This window comes from Leopardus geoffroyi, chromosome A3 (genome assembly GCF_018350155.1).
Source record: "Leopardus geoffroyi isolate Oge1 chromosome A3, O.geoffroyi_Oge1_pat1.0, whole genome shotgun sequence".
NCBI classification, from domain to species: Eukaryota; Metazoa; Chordata; class Mammalia; order Carnivora; family Felidae; genus Leopardus; species Leopardus geoffroyi.
In genome coordinates this window covers 62,060,216-62,082,262 of record NC_059336.1, presented here as the reverse complement: position 1 = coordinate 62,082,262, position 22,047 = coordinate 62,060,216, and the positions used below count along the sequence as shown (strand labels likewise).

The window sequence follows — 22,047 nt, the reverse complement described above, 5'->3', positions numbered from 1 at the left end:
TGGCGCAGTCGGTTAAGCGTCCGACTTCAGCCAGGTCACGATCTCGCGGTCCGTGAGTTCGAGCCCCGCGTCGGGCTCTGGGCTGATGGCTCAGAGCCTGGAGCCTGTTTCCGATTCTGTGTCTCCCTCTCTCTCTGCACCTCCCCCATTCATGCTCTGTCTCTCTCTGTCCCAAAAATAAATAAACGTTGAAGAAAAGGGAGCATGCATGTTTTAATTTTGAAACTATTATCAAGTACGCTTCATAAATGTGCAAAATAAAAATTAAAAAAATTATTATAAAAATTTTTTTACTATTCTTTTGCCAACAATCTTACATTAAAACTTTAGCTATAGCCTTAAAAGATCATTTGTTCAGTCTGATTTGATAGGGGCTAGTCACAGACATAGCAGTGAATAAAAATGCTCTCAGTCTAAACTCTCACATTTCCTATTATCCCTGAGTTTTTAAAGAGAGTCATAGGATAGGTTGGAGATAAGAACGATATTTTATAAAATAAATAAAAGATTTAGTCCCGGTTCTTACCTGATAAGTAAATACCCCATGATTGGACGTGTTAATAAATAAAGTATTTTCTACATTTCCCACTACTCTTGCAAGAAAAACTACATCAAATGACGTATTTCCTCCTGGAAGTATTTTCTGAAAAAGAAGAGCAACAAATAAAGTTAAATGAGTAACTAAAAAATCCGATTATGCTGACCACAATTAAATAGCTGAAGTTTGTAAAGCAATCATCTCACAATCATTTCCATGAACTAGCTTCTCCTACTGAAGGTTTAAGCTTTAAATTAGCCAAATTATTCTGCAATGAAAAATAATAAAAACGATGTCTTCATACTGATGTCTACAGTCACACAGCTTTATCAATTACCAATTAGATGCTGTTCATTCAACAATCATTAGGCTGGAATGAAGTACCTAATTACAGACTGTTCCATCATCACATAATTCAGTAGGAGTTGAGCTGAGGCTGAGCTTCTTATATAGATGTACTACTCTACAACTAAACAACAACTTGTACTATTCCAAAGAAGAAATAAGCCCACACCTTAACCCCTTGACCTCTGTCAGTCATTCACACATGGTGCTGTATGTGCCAGCAACTTAAATTAGGAAAGAAGGCAGGAGTGACAATACGCACAGAAACTCACTCCTGTTTTCTTGTACAGGTTGAGAATGTCATTGTAGTTAGTGAAATAAAACTTTATTACAACAGAACAATAGGGCTACTCCATGGAGTTCAAGGGACTGTGACTATAGTTCTGTCTGTGATGAAGCCTTATGATGCATTTTAATGTGTAAAGTCATCAACCTTTCTCATTTGCCTCTATGGCTTGAACTCTAAAACACTCCCCAAATTGTAGCTTAAAATACCTGGCATTGAGACTTCTGGCTTCACCTCAGGAAGCAGAAAGCTGGAAAGAGCATTTCCTGTGCATTATCAACAACCAAAAGGATAATCTACAAAAATGGAACTTTTCTTGACCCTATCACAGAGTTTGCATATCAGGTAGCTCAAAATTTAAGGAAAGACAAGCACCTCCAAGGAGAGATGGAATGTGAGTAATGGCTCACCCATGGCAGAAAATGGGAAGATGAGGCTACCATATGAGGGTAAAATGAATTCAGCTAAAATTTTTATACACCGCTAAAAGCTGACAGTGGGCTAAAATCAGAGTATATAACTCCTGGAAGCTGTAGACACTACATGGAGGTTACATCTGAGCCAAAGTCAGTAAGAGAAGGATACCTGGTAAATCTCTAAGTAGCTTGAAATTAACAAACTTCTAAATAACCCATTGGTCCAAGGGGTAGTCACAGGGAAATTAAAATATTTTGAATCAACTAGAAATTAAAACACGACATATCAAAATTTGCTGGCTGCAGATAAAGCATACTTATTTTGGGAAATGCTTCAAATCAATAATCTACGTTTCCACCCTGAGAAACTAAAAAAAGAGTAAATTAAACCCAAAATTTCAGAGATCTAAAAATGTTGAAAAAATTGTTTACAATCAATGAGTATGGTATTCCTACTGACAAGTTTTTTTTTTTTTTTCAATAGTTTATTGTCAAATTGGTTGCCATAACACCCAGTGCTCATCCCAAAAGGTGCCCTCCTCAATACCCATCACCCACCCACCCCTCCCTCCCACCCCCCATCAACCCTCAGTTTGTTCTCAGTTTTTAACAGTCTCTTATGCTTTGGCTCTCTCCCACTCTAACCTCTTTTTTTTTTTTTTTCCTTCCCCTTCCCCATGGGTTTCTGTTAAGTTCCTCAGGATCCACATAAGAGTGAAACCATATGGTATCTTTCTTTCTCTGTATGGCTTATTTCACTTAGCATCACACTCTCCAGTTCCATCCATGTTGCTACAAAAGGCCAGATTTCATTCTTTCTCATTGTCATGTAGTACTCCATTGTGTATATAAACCACAATTTCTTTATCCATTCATCAGTTGATGGACATTTAGGCTCTTTCCATAGTTTGGCTATTGTTGAGAGTGCTGCTATAAACATTGGGGTACAAGTGCCCCTATGTATCAGTACTCCTGTATCCCTTGGGTAAATTCCTAGTAGTGCTATTGCTGGGTCATAGGGTAGGTCTATTTTTAATTTTTTGAGGAACCTCCACACTGTTTTCCAGAGTGGCTGCACCAGTTTGCATTCCCACCAACAGTGCAAGAGGGTTCCCATTTCTCCACATCCTCTCCAGCATCTATAGTCTCCTGATTTGTTCATTTTGGCCACTCTGGCGTGAGGTGATATCTGAGTGTGGTTTTGATTTGTATTTCCCTGATGAGGAGTGACATTGAGCATCTTTTCATGTGCCTGTTGGCCATCCGGATGTCTTCTCTAGAGAAGTGTCTATTAATGTTTTCTGCCCATTTCTTCACTGGGTTGTTTATTTTTCGGGTGTGGAGTTTGGTGAGCTCTTTATAGATTTTGGATACTAGCCCTTTGTCTGATATGTCATTTGCAAATATCTTTTCCCATTCCGTTGGTTGCCTTTTAGTCTTGTTGGTTGTTTCCTTTGCTGTGCTGAAGCTTTTTATCTTCATAAGGTCCCAGTAGTTCATTTTTGCTTTTAATTCCCTTGCCTTTGGGGATGTGTCAAGTAAGAAATTGCTACGGCTGAGGTCAGAGAGGTCTTTTCCTGCTTTTTCCTCTAGGGTTTTGATGGTTTCCTGTCTCACATTCAGATCCTTTATCCATTTTGAGTTTATTTTTGTGAATGGTGTGAGAAAGTGGTCTAGTTTCAATCTTCTGCATGTTGCTGTCTATTGACAACAGTTCTAATGTCAATGAAGATACTCACAAGGCCTGTGGTTCACTACAGGGAAATTTATCCAGCCAGAGAAAAAACTGGTTTCCTTTAAAATTTTTATGGGAATGTATGTAAATATTTAAATAATATCTTTCAAAAGCCCATGTAAGTTACAAAAGGTAAGGAAAATCATCATGAAATGCTTAATTCTTAGCATAACCTTTTGCTACTACCAGAACTGGACATCTAGTTTTGAGTAAGTACGTGACACATTGGAGATCTGAGTTTCTAATTCTGCCATTAACTGATTTTGAGGGGCACCTGGGTGGCTCAGTTGGTTAAGCGTTCAACTTTGGCTCTGGTCATGATCTTGCGGTTTGTGGGTTCGGGTCCTGAGTCGGGCTCTGGGCTGACGGCTGGGAGCCTGTTTTGAATTCTGTGTCTCACTCTCTCTCTGCCCCTATCCCACTTGTACTGTCCCTTTCTCTCTCAAAACTAACATTAAAAACAAACAAAAAACAAAAAAACAAAATAAGAAACTGATTTTGGCAAGTCATTGAACCTTTGTAGGTCTCAATTTCTCCTAATTTCAAAATAAGCCAGTTTTATTAGATGATATCTGAGATCCTAATTATTAAAGAAACCATAATTATGGCCAGTCTCACTGCTTAATTCCTATGGAAGATGGAGAATTTGCTCCATGATGTCATTTCTATCCGGTGGGAAAGAAGGTGGGGTGGAACAGAGAAGAGTCTAGATAGGAGTACAAGTTCTCTTCAACAGTTCTCAATACCTATCAAGACTTGAGTACATTATTATCTCAGTACTTTAAGAAGATGTTGAGAAAGAACAAATATTTCCTTTCTTCTTTTTTTTAATAACAGGGAAAATCTAATTCCAAGTGACAATGATATAACAAAACAGAACAGCAAAGTCAGACTCAGGAACGTAATCTTCCCATAAGAATTAATCAGATTTGCTACAAATCATCCTTTTGTCCTCTTTCCCACACACTTTCTAAATTAGATGAATTTGGTATGATAAAAAATTAGAAAACAGTATAAAAAGTAACGAAGAAAAAACATGGTGTGCTAGCTTTAACCGAACATTATCTGCAGCTAAGTATCTCTCACCTTTGTACCACAGCTCAGTCCCTGGCTGGCTCCCTTGGTGAGCTCATCCAGGTCCACGACTTTGTATCTTCACCAGTGACTCTTAAACTTCCATTTCAAGTTCGGTCCTTTCTCTTATTATCCAAACTCAGACACCAACTGTCACTTGGCACTTGGACCTGGATGTCTAAGGACACCTCAAATCTAACACATCCAAAACTGAACTACTGATTGTACTCCCGAAACCTGCTCTATCCTCAGCCTTCTCCATCTCGGTTGATGGCAATTCTGTCCTTTTGTAGCTTGGGGAAAAAAACAGAGAGTCAATCTTGACTTTTCTCTTTCTCTTAGTCCCACATCAGGAGAGCTTATTGGCTGTATCTTCAAAATATATCCCAAATCCAACAGCTTTCTTCAGTTCTTCACTCTTGTCAGAGTAATTATCCATGGGGTACTGCAGCAGCTAATGTAACTGGTGTCCCTGATTCTCCCTTTGCTCTTCATTGTTTGTTTTTTGTTTTTTTACTTATTGAGAGAGAGAGCGAGCGCATGAGCGGGGGAGAGGCAGAGGGAGGGAATCCCAAGCAGGCTCTGAACTGTCAGCACGGAGCCTGATGTGGGGCTTAAACTCACAAACCCTGGTATCATGACCTGAGCTGAAATAAAGAGTTGGATGCTTAACCAACGGAGCCACCCAGGTACCCTCTGATCTCTTTTTGATAAGTTGTGATACTTACAAAACGTAAGCTATCATTTCATTTTTCTGCTCAAATCCGTGAAGGCTTCCAAGTTCAATCAGGATAAGAGCCAAAGTCCTCATATCATAGCTTGTACAGCCCTTCACAATCTACCCTACCTATTCCCCTTCACTTCTCTCATTCTTGATCACTCTGGCCTAGCTAACCACACTGTCCTCTTTGCATACAGGTGTGTTTTCACATAGGAGCCTTTATACTGCCTGTACCTTCTGTCTGGAATGTTCTTCCATATATTCCACTTCCTTCCATACAGTCCTCTCCCTTACCTCCTTCAAGTCTGTTCAAATGTCACCTTCTGAATGAGGCTTGCCCTGACTATCTTATTTAAAATTGGAAGAGTGATGGGGTGCCTGGGTGGCTCAGTCAGTTAAGTGTCCAACTCTTGGTTTCGGCTCAGGTCATGATCTCATGGTTCGTGGGTTCAAGCTCCGCATAAGGCTCTGTGCTCATAGTTGTGAAGCCTGCTTGGAATTCTGTCTCCCTCTCTCTTTGCCCCTCCCACTGGTCATCACTTTCTATTTCTCTCTCTCAAAATAAATAAATAAACATTAAAAAAAATTGGAGGAGTGATGTCACCATCATGGCAGCAAAAGACATTGTGTCTTTCTGTCCCTTCCCCGCTTTTAATGTTTTATTATTTATTTTTGAGAGAGAGACAGAGTGTGAGTGGGGAAGGGGCAGAGAGAGGGGATACACAGAATCCAGAACAGCTCTAGGCTCTGAGCTGTCAGCACAGAGCCCGACGCGGGGCTCGAACCCACAAGCTGTGAGATCATGACCTGAGCCAAAGTCAGAAGCTCAACTGACTGAGCCACCCGGGTGCCCCTTTTGGTCCCTGCATTTAAGCTATGGATTAGATATCCATCCACAAACGGAAGTGCCTTTGTGGAAAATGTGGGATTCAGCACCATATGCCAGGGGACCTGGGAGTTGTCTCAACCACCTGTACATCTGGTAGTAGATGGACAAACTTTAGTATGGGCTACAGAACCAGTACATTTGTCCCAACCACTCTTGCCATGTGGGGAAAAAATCTGTAGAGTGCCGACCTAGGAAGATACCCATGGACAAGAGAGATATTGCAAAAGTCCAGCCTTTCCGGGGACATATTCCATTATGCCATTGAAACAAAAAACAAACAAACAAAAAAGTTTGGTCACAGTGGAAACCTTAAGAGGAATTTTCCCAGTGCCACTCCCTCTTCCGGAACTACCCTGCCAAGGCAACATTCCATGGGAATAAATTATCCAGCAGTGGTGACCTCACCCACAAGAGAAAAGGAGAGCAGTCAATGAGTACCTGGCTATGTGAGTTGTGCAGGACATGGCACGGGAAACCTGTTTCTCTCTAGTGCACCCAGAGTACTGAGGCAGGACCTCCAAAACTGGAGGTGGGAGCAGAGCAGGAAAGGGACAGATAAGAATATCAAAGGGCATTAAAGGTACACAGTTCCTGCTGACTGTGCTCAGGACTTCAGCAGGAAGTCTGCCCATGAGCCTCTGGGAATACTTTACTTGAGGATCCCCATACCATAGGCACTCTAATGCCCTGAGTGCTAAACCCCCATCTCCCCTCACACTGCAGCTGGCTCCTGGTGCTTACTCCCAAGTGCAGTGGTGAGAGCAAGTCCAGTAAATGGACTGTTATCAGAAAAACAGTAGGACCTGTGGGTAAGGGAGAAACCACAAACTTGAGCACTATTTTCTGGAAAATCTAAAAGGTGGAGAAAACCCAAATATAACAGCACTAACAAATATAACAGTTGGTGCTGTTATATTACCCCATCTGAAGACAACTAGTAAAGATTTAAAAATGTGTCTGTTACTTCAAATGCAAAAGTGGAAATGCAAAACTACAAGGAACATGAAAAATCAAAACAATGTGATCACAAATAGTAATTCTCCAACAACCAAAAGCACAGAATTTTGCAAACTAGCTGATAAAAGATTCAAAGTAGTTCTTTTGAACAAATTCAATGATCTATAAGAAAATTCAGAAGGGCTGTTCAATGAAATTAGGAAATAACACACAAACAAAATGAAATATTTAACAAAGAAAAGAAATAATTTAGGAAAGAACCAAACCGAAATTCTGGAGCTTAAGATTTCAATGGCTGAAATTAAATAATAATAATAATAAAAAGCAATAGACAGCATGTGTGGCAGAGTGAAGCAAACAGAAGATCAAATAAGTGATCCAGAAATTTTGAATTAACCCATTAGAGCAGAACAAAGGAAAAAGAGTCAAAAAAGAGTGATGAAAGCCTATCAGGTCTATGGTTTTCCATCAAAGAACAAATATAATAATTAGAGTTTCAGAGAAGAGAGGGAGAAGAGGGCAGAAAGTTTATTCAAAGAAATAATAGGTGAGAACTTCCCAAACTTGGGGAGAAGCTTGGACATCTATATTCATAAAGCTAATAGATAACCCTATTAACTCAATGCAAAAGACCTTCTCCAACACATCGTATAATGAAAGTGTCAAAACTCAGATAAAAACAGAATCCTAAAAGTACCCAGGGAAAAAAAGATTGTAACCTACAAAAGAATTCCATGAGGCTATATTAGTGATTTCTCAGCAGAAACTGTATAGGCCAGGAGTGAGATGACATATTCGAAGTACTGAAAGAAAAAACTGCTAGCCAAGAATACTCTTATCTGGCAAAGTTATCCTTCAGATGCAAAGCAGAAATAAAGACTTTCCTGGACTAACAATTCACTGGAGAATTCTGAGGGAGTTCATTACCTCTAGACTTGCTTTGCAAGAAATGCTGAAAAGAATTCTAGCTGAAATGAAAAGACACTAATAATGACACAAAAACATATGAAAGTATACAACACACTGAGTAAAGGTAAATACACAGTTAGACATAGAAAATTCTAATTCTGTAATGGGATGGTGTGTTAACCACCTAACTGTAATACAAAGGTTAAAGAAGAAGAGTATGAAAAATAATTATAGCTACTATAATTTGTTAATGAATATGAAATATAAAAAGAGTTAAATAATGACATCGAGCATATAAAAAAAGGGGGAAAAATTAAAAAGGTAAAGCTTTTACATGCAACCGAAGTTAAGTTGCTATCAGCTTAAAATGGGCTGCTTTATCTGTAAGATGTTTTATGTAAGCTTCATGGTATCAAGAAGCAAGAACAGATTCACAAAAATTAAAGGGGAAACAGACTGATACCATGGAAAATCACGAGTCTTAAAGGTAGGCAGAAACAGAGGAAAAGAGAATCAGTGGAAATACAAAACACCCACAAAGCCATTAAGAAGATGGCATTGGTAAGTCTTTACATATCAAGAATAACTCTGAATGTTAACAAATTGAATTCACCAATCAAAAGGCACACAGGAACTAGATATAGAAATGAAAGGAATTAAAAGCAAAAATGAACTACTGGGACCCCATGAAGATAAAAAGCTTCTGTACAGCAAAGGAAACAATCAACAAAACTAAAAGGCAACCAACGGAATGGGAAAAGATATTTGCAAATGACATATCGGACAAAGGGCTAGTATCTGAAATCTATAAAGAGCTCACCAAACTCCACACCCGAAAAACAAATAATCCAGTGAAGAAATGGGCAGAAAACATGAATAGACACTTCTCTAAAGAAGACATCCAGATGGCCAACAAGCACATGAAAGGATGCTCAACGTCGCTCCTCATCAAGGAAATACAAATCAAAACCGTACTCAGATATCACCTCACACCAGTCAGAGTGGCTAAAATGAACAAAACAGGAGACCATAGATGCTGGAGAGGATGTGGAGAAATGGGAACCCTCTTGCACTGTTGGTGGGAATGCAAACTGGTGCAGCCACTCTGGAAAACAGTGTGGAGGTTCCTCAAAAAATTAAAAATAGACCTACCCTATGACCCAGCAATAGAACTGCTAGGAATTTACCCAAGGGATATAGGAGTACTGATACATAGGGGCACTTGTACCCCAATGTTTATAGCAGCACTCTCAACAATAGCCAAGTTATGGAAAGAGCCTATATGTCCATCAACTGATGAATGGATAAAGAAATTGTGGTTTATATACACAATGGAATACTACATGGCAATGAGAAAGAATGAAATCTGGCCTTTTGTAGCAACATGGATGGAACTGGAGAGTGTTATGCTAAGTGAAATAAGTCATACAGAGAAGGACAGATACCATATGTTTTCACTCTTATGTGGATCCTGAGATACTTAACAGAAGACCATGGGGGAGGGGAAGGAAAAAAAAAATGGCTAGAGAGGGAGGGAGCCAAAACATAAGAGACTCCTAAAAACTGAGAACAAACTGAGGGTTTATGGGGAGTGGGAGGGAGGGGTGGGTGGGTGATGGGTATTGAGGAGGCCACCTGTTGGGACGAGCACTGGGTGTTGTATGGAAACCAATTTGACAATAAATTTCATTAAAAAAAAAAAAAAGAAAGAAATGAAATCCAACTCTATACTGCGTACAGAAGGCTCACTTCAGTTTTAAGAACACAAACTGGCTCAAAATGAAGGGCTGGAAAAAGCCATTTAGTCCAAGTGGAAACCAAAAGAGAGTAGGGGTAGCTATGCTTTTACCAGACTAAACAGACTTTAAAAGCCAAAAATGGTCACAAGTGACAAAGAAGGTCATTAGATAATGATAAAGGGGCCAATGCTTCAAGAGGATATAACAACTATATATTCATATGTACCCAACATCTGAGCATCTAAATACATTAACAAATATTGACAGATTTGAAGGGAGAAAACAGACAACATAAAAATAAAGCAGAGGACCTCAATACCATACTTTCTTCAATGGATAGATCATCCAGACAGAACAACCACAAGGAAATGTTGGACTTGACCCATATATTAGACCAAATAGGCCTAACAGACATTTATAGAACATTCCATCTGATAGCAGCAAATACATGTTTTTCTCAAGTGCACATAAAACATTCTCTGATGCAGACCATATGAGAATACACAGAAAAAGTCTCATGGCAAATTTAAGAAGATGGAAATAATAACAAATATATTTTCAGACCATAATGGTATGAAACTAGAAATCAACAAAAGGAAAGCTGGAAAATCTACAAATGTGTGGAAATTAAACAACATATCTCTGAACAACCAAGGGGTCAAAAAAGAAATCAAAAGGAAACCTAAAAAAAAAGATACTCAAACAAAGAAAAATGAAAATACAACATACCAAAACTTATGGGATGCTGCAGAAGTAGTTTTAAGAGGGAACTTTATAGTAGTAAATGTATACGTTAAGAAAACAACTCAAATAAACAGCCTAACTTTACACCTCAAGGAAACCCAAAGTCAGCAGAAGGAAAGAAATAAAAATCAGAGCAGAAATAGAGAGCAGAAAAACAATAATGAAAAAAAAAAAAAAACAGTGAAACTAAGAGCTGTTTTCAAAAAGATAAAACAAAATTGGCAAACCTCTAGCTACACAAACCATGAAAAAAGAAGAGAATACTCAAAGTCAGAAATGAAAGAGGAGACATTACAGTTGATATTACAGAAATACACAGGATCATAAAACACTAGTATGAACAATTATATGCCAATAAATTGGATAAGCTAGAAGAAATGGATAAATGCTGAGAAACAACCTTCCAAGACCGAAACAGGAAGAAATAGAAAATCTGAATAGACCAGTGAGTAAGAAGATTGAATCAGAAATCAACCATCTCCCAACATAGAAAACCTCAGGATAAGCTGGTTTCACTAATGAATTCTATCAAATATTTAAAGAAGAATTAATGCCAATCTTTCTCAAATTCTTCCAAAAAACTGAAGGGACACAACATTTCAAAACTCATTTTACAAACCCAGCATTACCCTGATACCAAAGCCAGACAAGAACAAAAAAGAAACTACAGACCAATACCCCTGATGAATATAGATGCAAAAATTCTTAAAAAAAATATTAGCAAATGGAATCTAAAACACATTGAAAGTATTATATATACACCATGACCAAGCAGGATTTACCCTTGGGATGAAAGGATGGTTCAACATATGCAAATCAGTAAATGTGATATACCATATTAACAAAAGATAAAAAGATAAAAATAAAAGATAAAACATAAAAATCAAAAGCATGTGACAAAATACAACATATTTTAATGATAAAAACCCCCAGTAGACTGGGTACAGCTAGGATACAACTCTACATAATAAAGGCCATACATAAGGGTATGTATGGGTGGCTCTCTCGGTTAAGTGTATGACTCCTGATTTTGATTCAGGTCACGCTCTCACAGTTTGTGAGACTGAGCCCTATGTTGGGCTCTGCACTGACAGCATGGAGCCTTCTTGGAGTTCTCTCTCTCTCTGTCCCTCCCCTGCTCTCTCTCTTAAAATAAATAAACACAAAAAGATATCTTAGTTTAAAAAAAAAAAAAAAGGCCATATGGGAAAAATCCACAGCTAACATCATACTCAATGACAAAAAACTGAGGATCAGGATGCCCTGATCCTCTAGGATCAGGGTGCCTACTCTTACCACACTTACTCAACATAATACTGAAAGGCCTAGTTAGATCAATTAGGCAAGATAAAGAAATAAAAGGCACCTGAATCAGAAAGGAATAAGTAAAACTGTCATATTTGCAGATGATATGGTCTTATAGTATATATATATAGAAAAGCCTAAATGTCCATCAACTGATGAATGGATAAAGAAATTGTGGTTTATTTACACAATGGAGTACTACGTGGCAATGAGAAAGAATGAAATATGGCCCTTTGTAGCAACATGGATGGAACTGGAGAGTGTGATGCTAAGTGAAATAAGCCATACAGAGAAAGACAGATACCATATGGTTTCACTCTTATGTGGATCCTGAGAAACTTAATAGAAACCCATGGGGGAGGGGAAGAAAAAAAAAAAAAAAGAGGTTAGAGTGGAAGAGAGCCAAAGCATAAGAGACTCTTAAAAACTGAGAACAAACTGAGGGTTGATGGGGGTGGGAGGGAGGGGAGGGTGGGTGATGGGTATCGAGGAGGGCACCTTTTGGGATGAGCACTGGGTGTTGTATGGAAACCAATTTGACAATAAACTCATATATTGGAAAAAAAAAATCCTAAAGACTCAACCAAAAAACTGTTGGAATTAATCAACCAATTTGGTATAGTTGCAGGATATAAAATCAACACATAGAAATCAGTTGTGTTGGTATACACTAACAGTGAAACATCTGAAAAAGAAATAAAGAAAACTATCCTGGTTCACAGTGGCATAAAAAAAAATACCTGGGAATAAATTTAACCAAGAAGGTGAAAGATTTGTACAGCTGTACCCTCATTTTATTGTGCTCCACTTTACTGCACTTTGCAGATAATTGCATTTATTTTATTTACCTCTTTTTTTTTTTTTTCTTTTTAACAAATTGAAGGCCTATAGCAACCCTGCATTGATCAAGTCTACTGGTGCTATTTTTTCCTAGTAGCAGTTGCTCACTTTGTGTCTCTGTGTCACACTTTGGTAATTTCTGCAATATTTCAAACTTTTTATTATTATATTTTTTATGGTAATATGTAATTAGTGATTATGACTCACTGAAGACTCAGATAATGGTAAGCATTTTTTTTTTTTGACAGTCACAGCAAAATTTATTGCACTGAGAGGCAAGGCCGACCAATCGGGACCGACACTCTTGACCAGAGTACGGTGGTAAGCATTTTTTAGTAATAAAGTATTCTTAAATTAAGGTATGTACATTGTTTTTTAAGACATAATGCTATTGCATGCTTAACAGGCTACAGTAGGGTGTAAACAGAAATTTTATGTGCTCTGGAAAACTAAAAAAATTCATTTTATTGTGATACTCACTTTATTGTGATACTCACTTTCCTGCGGTGGTTTGGAACCAAACACGTAATATCTCTGAGGTATGCCTGTGTTATGAAAACTATAAAACCTTGATGAAAGAAACTGAAGAAGACACAAACAAATGGAAAGATACCTCATGCTCATGGATTAGAAGAATATACTGATAACTGTCTGTTAAAGTATCCACACTACCTAAAGTCATTTATAGAGTCAGTGCAATCCTTATCAATAGCCCAATGGCATGTTTTACAGAAACAGATAAAACAATCCCAAAATTTGTATGGAGGCATGTAAGACTCAAGAAAGAACAAAGCCTAAGGCATCACACTTCCTGCTTTCAAACTATACTACGAAGCTAAGTGATTAAAACAGTATGGTACAGGCATATAGGCCAATGGAACAGAATAGAGAGCCCAGAAATAAATCCCTGCATATACAGTCAACTAATATTTGACAAGGGAGCCAAGAACACTTCATGGGGAAAGACAGTCTCTTCAACAAATGGTATTAAGAAAACTGGATAACCACATGCAGAAAAATGAAATTGGACTCCTATCTTCCATCACTCACCAGAATTAATTAAAAATGGATTAAAGACTTAAACGTAAGACCTAATACAATAAACCTCCAGAAGAAAACACTGATATTGGCCTGGGCCACGATTTTTTTTTAATATGACACCAAAGGCACAGCAACAAAAGCAAAAATCAACAAGTGGGACGACATCAAATTAAAAAATTTCTGCATAGCAAAATAAAAGATCAACAAAACAAAAAGGAAACCTGCAAAATGGGAGAAGATATTTGCAAATTATATGTCAGATAGGAGGTCAATATCTAAAATACATAAAAGAACTCCTATAGTTTAATAACAAAACCCCAAACAATCTGAATAAAAAATGGGCAGAGGAACCAAATAGGTATTTTCCCGAAGGAGACAGGACTACCAGGTATACAAAAAAATGTTCAACAATTCTAATCATCATGGAAATGCAAATCAAAACCACAATGAGATAGCACTTCACAACTGTTAGAATGGCTATCATTAAGAAGAGAAGAGATAACAAGTATTGATGAGATGTGGAGATAAGGGAATCCTGTATACTGTTGGTAGGAATGTAAACTGGTTTAAAACAGTATGGAGGTTCTCAAAAAATTAAAAATAGAACAATCATATGATCTAGCAATCTGACTTCTGGGTATTTATCCAAAGGAAATGAAAACAGGATATTGAAGAGATATATGCACTCCCATTTTTACTGGAGCATTATTCACAATAGCTAAGATATTGAAACAACCCAAGTGTCTACAACAAATGAATAGGTAAAAAAGATACACACACACACACACACACACACACACACACACACACACACACACACACTGTGGAATATTATTCAGTCATAAGAAAAAAGGAAATCCTGCCATTTGCAACAACACTGATGGACCTAGAGGGCATTATGCTAAATGGGATAATTCCGACAGAAAAAGACAAAAACTTTCTGCTATCACTCATATGGCACCTAAAAAAGCCAAACTTGGGGCACCTGAGTAGCTCAGCATCAGACCCTTGGATTCGCCTCAGGTCATGATTTCATGGTTCCAGGAGTTCAAGCCCCACATCAGGCTCTGCACTGTTAGTGCAGAGATTGGGATTCTCTCTCTCCCCACTCTCTCTGCCCCTACCCCGTTTGTGCTCTGTCTCTCAAACTTAAAAAATAAAATAAAATAAATAAAAATAAAAAAGCCAAACATGTAAAAACAGAGAGTAGAACAATGATTACCAGGGACTGGATGGAGGGGGAAGTAGTGATGTGTTGTTGAAGGGTACAAACGTGCAACTATAAGAAAACGAGGTTCTGGAGATCTAATGCACAGCATAGTGATCACAGATAAAACTGTATTGTAAATCTCAAAGTTTCTGAGACACTAGATCTTAACAGTTCTCACCATAAAAATGATAATTATGTGACATGACAGAGAAGTTAGCTGATCCTATGGTGATAATCCTATAGCAATTTATAAATGTATCAAAAAATTTTTTTTATTTCAATGTTTATTTATTTTTTTAGAGAGAGACAGAGCATGAGCAGGGGAGGGACAGAGAGAGGGAGACATAGAATCCGAAGCTGGCTCCAGGCTCTGAGCATAGAGCCAACGCGGGGTTCAAATTCACGAGCTGAGACATGAGATCATGATCTGAGCCAAAGTCATGACGCTCGACTGACTGAGCCACCCAGGCGCCCCTAAGTATATCAAATCAACACTTTGTACACCTTAAATTTACACAGTGTTATATGTCCACTGTATACCTTAAACTTACACAATGTTATACTGCAATTACATCACAATTTTAAAAATAATTCTTACCATAATCAAAATTTGACTATTAGAGTATTAAAAAATCTGTATTCTTAGACACAAAATATGTATTACATATTTTACAACTAATATACAATACAGTCATGAAAGATGAGTAGGCCTAAGTTGCAGTCTTATTATGTAATTTTTAATTGTAATTATAACTAATTAGACAACTATAGTTAATTAGCAGGTAATTATAAATAACAGATAATTATTAGAAGTTAAAGAAAAACAAATTGTCACACAAACACATTCCTTATTACCCTTATTCTTCTTGATTTCCAGGTTAAAACAAGACCTTCCTATAAGGGGGTTATTTGCGTGTGTGTTATAAAATGGTTATTTAAGCCTGGCCTTATGAAAACAATGATTCTTTTCTCTATTTCCTACTGGTTAGTTAATATAGAGATGATAGTGGTAAATAACCAAAAACTTAAGTGAGTTATAGAAAATGTTCTATTCTCAAGGAAATAAGACCTGACCAGGAATTCAGAAGGTGACAAAGAGTTAAAATAAAATTACAGAAATGGTCTACTCTCCTGAACATGAGAAGACTCTTTTCATTGTTCACCAAAGGCTCTTATCATAGGCATAAAATTGAAGTGGAGGGGAAATAAGGTTATTTCTTCCTTTAAGAATTCATTCCATGTCTCCTCTCCATTTCTTGAGCTGTTGGGAATCCATACCTTACTGCAAGAAGTAAAAACGGAAACCAAGAGGAAGAAGAAGACAGAGAAGACTGCACAGATTTTGGCTAGCTGCTTTTGAAGCCAAATCTAGCTGACCTAACTGGAGGTTTTGATGGGTATAGATTATTTTTATTGTGTAATCCAATTTCCTGACAATGGAAAACACATATTGGTTTTCAACTTGTCCTTTGACTAACATGCACATTTAGTTTACCTTCTGAAGAATTTTCAGAAAAACTCTCCTCTTTGCATAAAGTTCATGTGCAGAAATAAGTCCCTGGGAGAGTCTAGTTCGAAAATGTCAAACTAGTGGCCGTTAGCTTGTTTTGTTTGGTCCACACCATCTGTCTTTCTAAAATTGAATTTATTTTCAATGTGTAAAAACTGGAAGATATCATATAAAAATTCCTATTTCTGTTTCTTCTTGGAACATGAGAAGAACGGGGCATGCGCTTACATTCCCACATGGCAACCACCGGCTGGAACAGAGTGTGGGTTGAGGGTTGATCCCTTTGGACAGACCACGTGCTCTCCAGGTCACCCTCATTCCACATGGCCTGCTTCTCTCATTTACATTGTCTATCTGCCCCCTGTAAGAATCTGTAATTGTAACTCTTGGTCTATGAAAACCCTTTAACGGGGTTAAGCTTGGATGATTAAAAACAACAAAACATTGCTTGAATTAGCAAAGTACCATTAACAAGTTAAAAATAAAATCTGTAGGGCAGTTGTGAACTATTTTTAAACTGTTTCCATTTTCACTTCACTATTTTGCCCTTTAACCCAACATGTCTCTGCATACTGGCCGTGCCTGTGTGGTTGCATTTACACATAAGTGCATCTCTGTGTACAGGTGGCATAACATATATGCCACACACCATAGCTTAATACGATACAAATCACCGTGTAGGCCAATAGAGCACCTAGACCCTCACCTTGGATCCTGTCATTAACTGCATGACAGGGGGCAAACCCCTCTGGAGTTGAGCTCTTTCTTCATTTTGTATAATGAGGGTATTATTAGACTAGATGAATATACAAATCTCTTCTAGCACTGGGATTTTATTATTTGAGAACATCAGCATGTTTATAAAAACTCTGAAAACATCCTTTAGGTAACAACAAAAAATAACTCAAGGGAAACCTATTTAAAGAAATATATTAGAAAAGGGGCGTTTTCCATGAATACCACAAAAATGAAGCTTTTGCTATTGATAGCAATATGGTAACTCATCAATTCCTTGTTAATAACATACTTTTAAATTTAAAAAAGCCAAAATTAAGTTTTTTTTGTTTTGTTTTTGTTTTTGACTTCAGAAGTTGCTGGACATGTTGCTAGCAACATATGTTGCTAAGGACAGCATATGATGAAATAGGATTTTTGAAGGGAGAAGTATAAAATCTAAATAATTGATATAATTTTAGGTGCTTTTTTTTTTTTTTTTTTTTTTTTAAATTTTTTTTTTTTGAACGTTTATTTATTTTTGGGACAGAGAGAGACAGAGCATGAACGGGGGAGGGGCAGAGAGAGAGGGAGACACAGAATCGGAAACAGGCTCCAGGCTCTGAGCCATCAGCCCAGAGCCCGACGCGGGGCTCGAACTCACGGACCGCGAGATCGTGACCTGGCTGAAGTCGGACGCTTAACCGACTGCGCCACCCAGGCGCCCCTAGGTGCTTTTTTTAAAAAAAGCTCCTTTTGATTTGGTCAAATCTCTTCAAAGGAATTAGTGAAAACTCTGGGAAGATGAAATTAGGTTTCACTTATTTACTTCCTTCTAATACTTGCTATTTAGCTGTTTTTGAAGCTTATTTGTTACTTTAGCAGTCTATATATTAAAGATTAATGTATGTATTCTCTCAAATTCAAAATTTATTAAGACCCAAATTTTTTGTCAGATTTTTATGTAAATAACAAGTCTGCAAACTATCTATGAAAATGAGTATAAAGTAAAATTTTAGAGGATACTTGTGGTAGGTAGAACCCTAAAATAGCCTCCCAAATTTCCTGCCCTAATATCTCTGAGATTGTAACTATGAGGAGATACCACACCTGTGGTTAATTACCTTACATGATAAAAAGGGATTTTGCAAATGTAACTGAGGACATTAGTTCACTCATTTCATGAAAAAGGAGACTATCCAGGTGGTCCCAATGACATGATTAAGGCAGAATTTTCTCTACTGGTGGCAGAAGAGAAAGCCAAAATGATCCAAAGCATAAGGGAGATATGACACATTACTCCTGGCCTAAAGATGGTGACAAGCAATGTGGGTGCCCTGGGGAACTGAGAGAGGTTCCTGGCCAAGGGCCAGCAACGAAATGGGGACTTCAGTACTACAAGCATAAGGAAATGAATTTTGCCGACAACTTGAGTGAATTTAGAAGTGGATTTTCCCTGAGTCTCCAGTCAAGGACTGAGCCCTGCTGACATCTTAATTACAGCCTTACGATACTCTGAGCAAAGAACACACTGGACTTACAACTGATAAACTATGTGCTAATAAGTGGGGGTTGTTTAAAGCCATCACGTTTGTGGTAGCTTATTAGGTAGCAATAGAAAACTAACACAACACTGAGGAATTACTTATTATTTAAAAAGGAAAAAAAATCAACTAAATTTCTGACTACTACATTTTTCAGAGTACTTAGGTTCAAAGTGGAATTGTTAAATTGTTTTATGTTAAGAAACACAATGTGTGTTTAAGAGTAGAAGTGATAATTCTTAGGAAATAGGGCAAACTGAAACCCGCAACAAATATGAAACACTCGAACCGGATTTTAATTATAGCAAAATGAAATTATACATAAAACATCTAGATATTTCAATTTCAAACTCAAGAGAAACATTTATAGAAAAACTTACCCTATTTTGAAAAAATGATGCATGAAAATGTGATGTTGTAGCAGATATTGATACTAAAGTAATAGTTTCTTCAGAACTAGGATTATGTAAGTAAACTTTTTCCATTTTTGGCATTCCAACTGGCCTGTAAAAGCAAAACAAAAACAAAAACAAAAACAAAAACAAAAAACAAAACCACTGTCACAAATACTTCAAAGATTATTTCTAGTTGTTGAATTAGTTTCTTGCTGCTAAAAAAATTTAAACATCAAAATTATTGGACAAGTACATATCCAAACATATAAAACTATTTAATTGGTTTATATTTAAAATTACACATAGAAATGCATTTAGTCATTCAACAAATATATACTGAGTGCCCATTTTATGTCTCACACTGAGCCAGGGGCTAGGATACAATGAAGTAAATCTCTGTCCAGATAAAGCTGACAGTCTAGTGAGGAAGCAGGCAGGGAATAAAATGGTCAGATCTTTTCATTTCCTTCTGTAATACCACCCTGCTTTCCTACTAATTCTGAATCATGTCCCCTTCTCCCCAAATTCCACTGATACATGCTCTTCAATTTAGGAGAAACTGAGTGGCAAAGTTATGTGAGCAGATCGGCCTTATGAATTAGGGGCTATTATTGTCCTCATTTTATAGATGAGGATACTGAGGCACAGAAAAGTTACTTGTCCAAAGTCATACTTGGAATCTAAATTTGAATCCAGGCCATCTGGCTTTAGTCCATGTTCTAACTCATTATACTAAACTGCCTCCTCTTAAGGAGGACACACACTCAGTGATCTGACATCCATAGATCCATTTTAATGTTCTCCTTGTATCCACATTAGAGTTTCCACTTAAAAGTGACATCTCCTTAGTTATGCAGTCCATTAAGTACTTACACAGCTAATCTCAGCTGTACAGGCAGGCCTCCTAACTCCTACAGCATCAGAGAATTCTGCAAATAAACTGTTTCTTAATGTCCTCTAATAATTTAATTAGCACCAGTTTTATTTCCTCAAGATTATCAGCACCTTTCAGACAAAGGTTACATTATATGTGTACTCCATATTTTCCATATTATCTAGCACAGGCACTTGGTAAGAGTGTGCACGGGTGAGCTTCCCTCCCTTCCCTTTTCTCCCCCCTTGCCTTAGTAGAAATTAAGATCCTCCCTACCCTGACATCACCTGACCTAAACAAGTAACTAACTCCCTATGTTTTCACAATCTAAACCTTCCAACCTGGATCAGGCTGGTTTCATGTGCATAGCCCCCATGGCTTTACCAATCTCTTTGCTCTGTTTTCCTCCCTATCCCCCTAGTCCAATCCAAATCCTCATTTTCTAATTCAAATGCAACTTCTTTCACAAGGTCCTCTCCTCAGGCAACCATTCTGGTCCACGTGTTTTTGTTTTAAAATATTTTTGATTTTGAGAGAGAGAGAGAGAGAGAGAAAGAGAGAACGAACAAACCCCAAGCAGGCTCTGCACTGTCAGCTTGGAGCCCGATGTGGGGCTCAAACTCATGAATTGTGAGGTCATGACCTGAGCTGAAACCAAGCAAGAGTCAGATGCTTAACCAACTGAGCCACCCAGGTACCCCCTGGTCCATGTTTTTATTTTATTCATGCTCCTGGCTCTCCTTGAACCCACCCACCCCCCAACAACAATCCTGGAAAAATTTAGAAGTTAGAGGAAGGTACTGATTCCAAGGATTAACTAAAAAACAGTAAGAAACCCTGGGGGGAACAGAAGGTTGCCTTGAACTGGCAGGTGGGGAAAAGTGAGGGACAAAGAATAGCCTAAGCTGACAATGAGAGGCTAGGGTAGAAGAAGTCTTCAAAACTCTGTTCTCCAATTCCTTCTTTCCCTGCTTGCCCTGGAACAATCAGAGCTTGCCCTTTCAACCTAGAATAGCAGAGAGGCTTAGAGAGCTAAGAAGCTGATAATCAGCTACCCTGGAGCACACCTGCCTCTAACTCCTCTTTGGTAGTCCAAAGACCAAGGGCTATTTGATTACATTTACATCTCCACCCAGATGCTTCTGCCTAAGCACTATCAGATACAGTGGTGGCAAACAGGACAATTAATAGTTTTTACATGTATGTGTGTGTGGAACTGGGTCTTTCTACCTTGGGGATCATCTCCCTTCTTAAATTCACAAGAGACAAAGACCAAGTCTTTCTATTCTGCCCTTCCTCAATAGGCACTACAAGACAGGAGCTCTTAAGTTAACTCCATGAGGAGTAGAATTAGAAAACATACAATGTTGTGATAAACTGTGGTATTCCCAATCTGCTGACTGAACCTGTGAGAGAATTCTACTTCAACATTAGGCTTGGCCATATGATTTTCTTTGGTCAATGAAATGTGAGCAAAAGTGACATGTAACATTAAGTTTTAAAAGTCGTCTTGTATTCTTTTTCCAAGAAATGGCCTATCTCAGGAGTGCTGCTTTTAGCCTACATCCCACTAAGATTTTGGGTTGGTTGTGGTCATAGCATAACCTGGTAAAGGCTGAGTAACACACACCTGAAGTTGGAAAAGTTGAACCAGGAACTAAACAAGCACAGTGTGATATGCTTAAGGAGATATGGCAAGATATTAGTAAAATGAAGCAAGAAATCATACAGAAAACAAACGAAATTATTAGTATAAAAGTACAATGTATAAAGGTAGGTAAAAATCTCTTAGTGAGTTGGAAGATCGGATTGACAATTTAGCTCACAATTCAGCAAGAAAAAAATACATACTCAGAATATTTTAAAAGAGCTAAAAAAAAAAAAGCGAGAAGCAGATATGTAGGGCACACCTAGAAATGGTAATATTTGGAAGGTGGACTATAGGAATATTTAAGGAATATGGACAAAATTAATGGGTAAAACTCAAACTTTTTTTTTTTTAATGTTTATTTATTTTTGAGAGACAGAGAGAGACACAGCATAAGCAAGGGCTGTTAGCACAGGGGCTGTTAGCACAGAGCCTGATGCAGGACTCGAACCCATGAGCTGTGAGATCATGACCTGAGCCGAAGTCGGTGCCCCGGTAAAACCCAAACTTTAAAAAAAGATGAACTAATTCTTGACTGAAAGGGTTCATGAAGTGTCAACAAGGAGAGATAAGGAAACCCTGTATTTAAACAGAGAATAAAATTTAAGGAGTT

General features: G+C 37.8%; 1 protein-coding gene across 1 annotated transcript in view; it reads right to left on the bottom strand.

Moving 5' to 3' along the window:
• Positions 1-22,047, bottom strand: part of TMEM131 (transmembrane protein 131) — a 246,218-nt gene that overhangs the window by 84,681 nt on the left and 139,490 nt on the right. Inside the window, exons 5-6 of the mRNA XM_045445797.1 lie at positions 18,898-19,021; positions 527-643 (exon numbers count right to left, since the gene is read on the bottom strand). Of these exons, the coding sequence (XP_045301753.1) occupies positions 527-643; positions 18,898-19,021 (241 nt within the window). The remainder of the gene's footprint in view (positions 1-526; positions 644-18,897; positions 19,022-22,047) is intronic.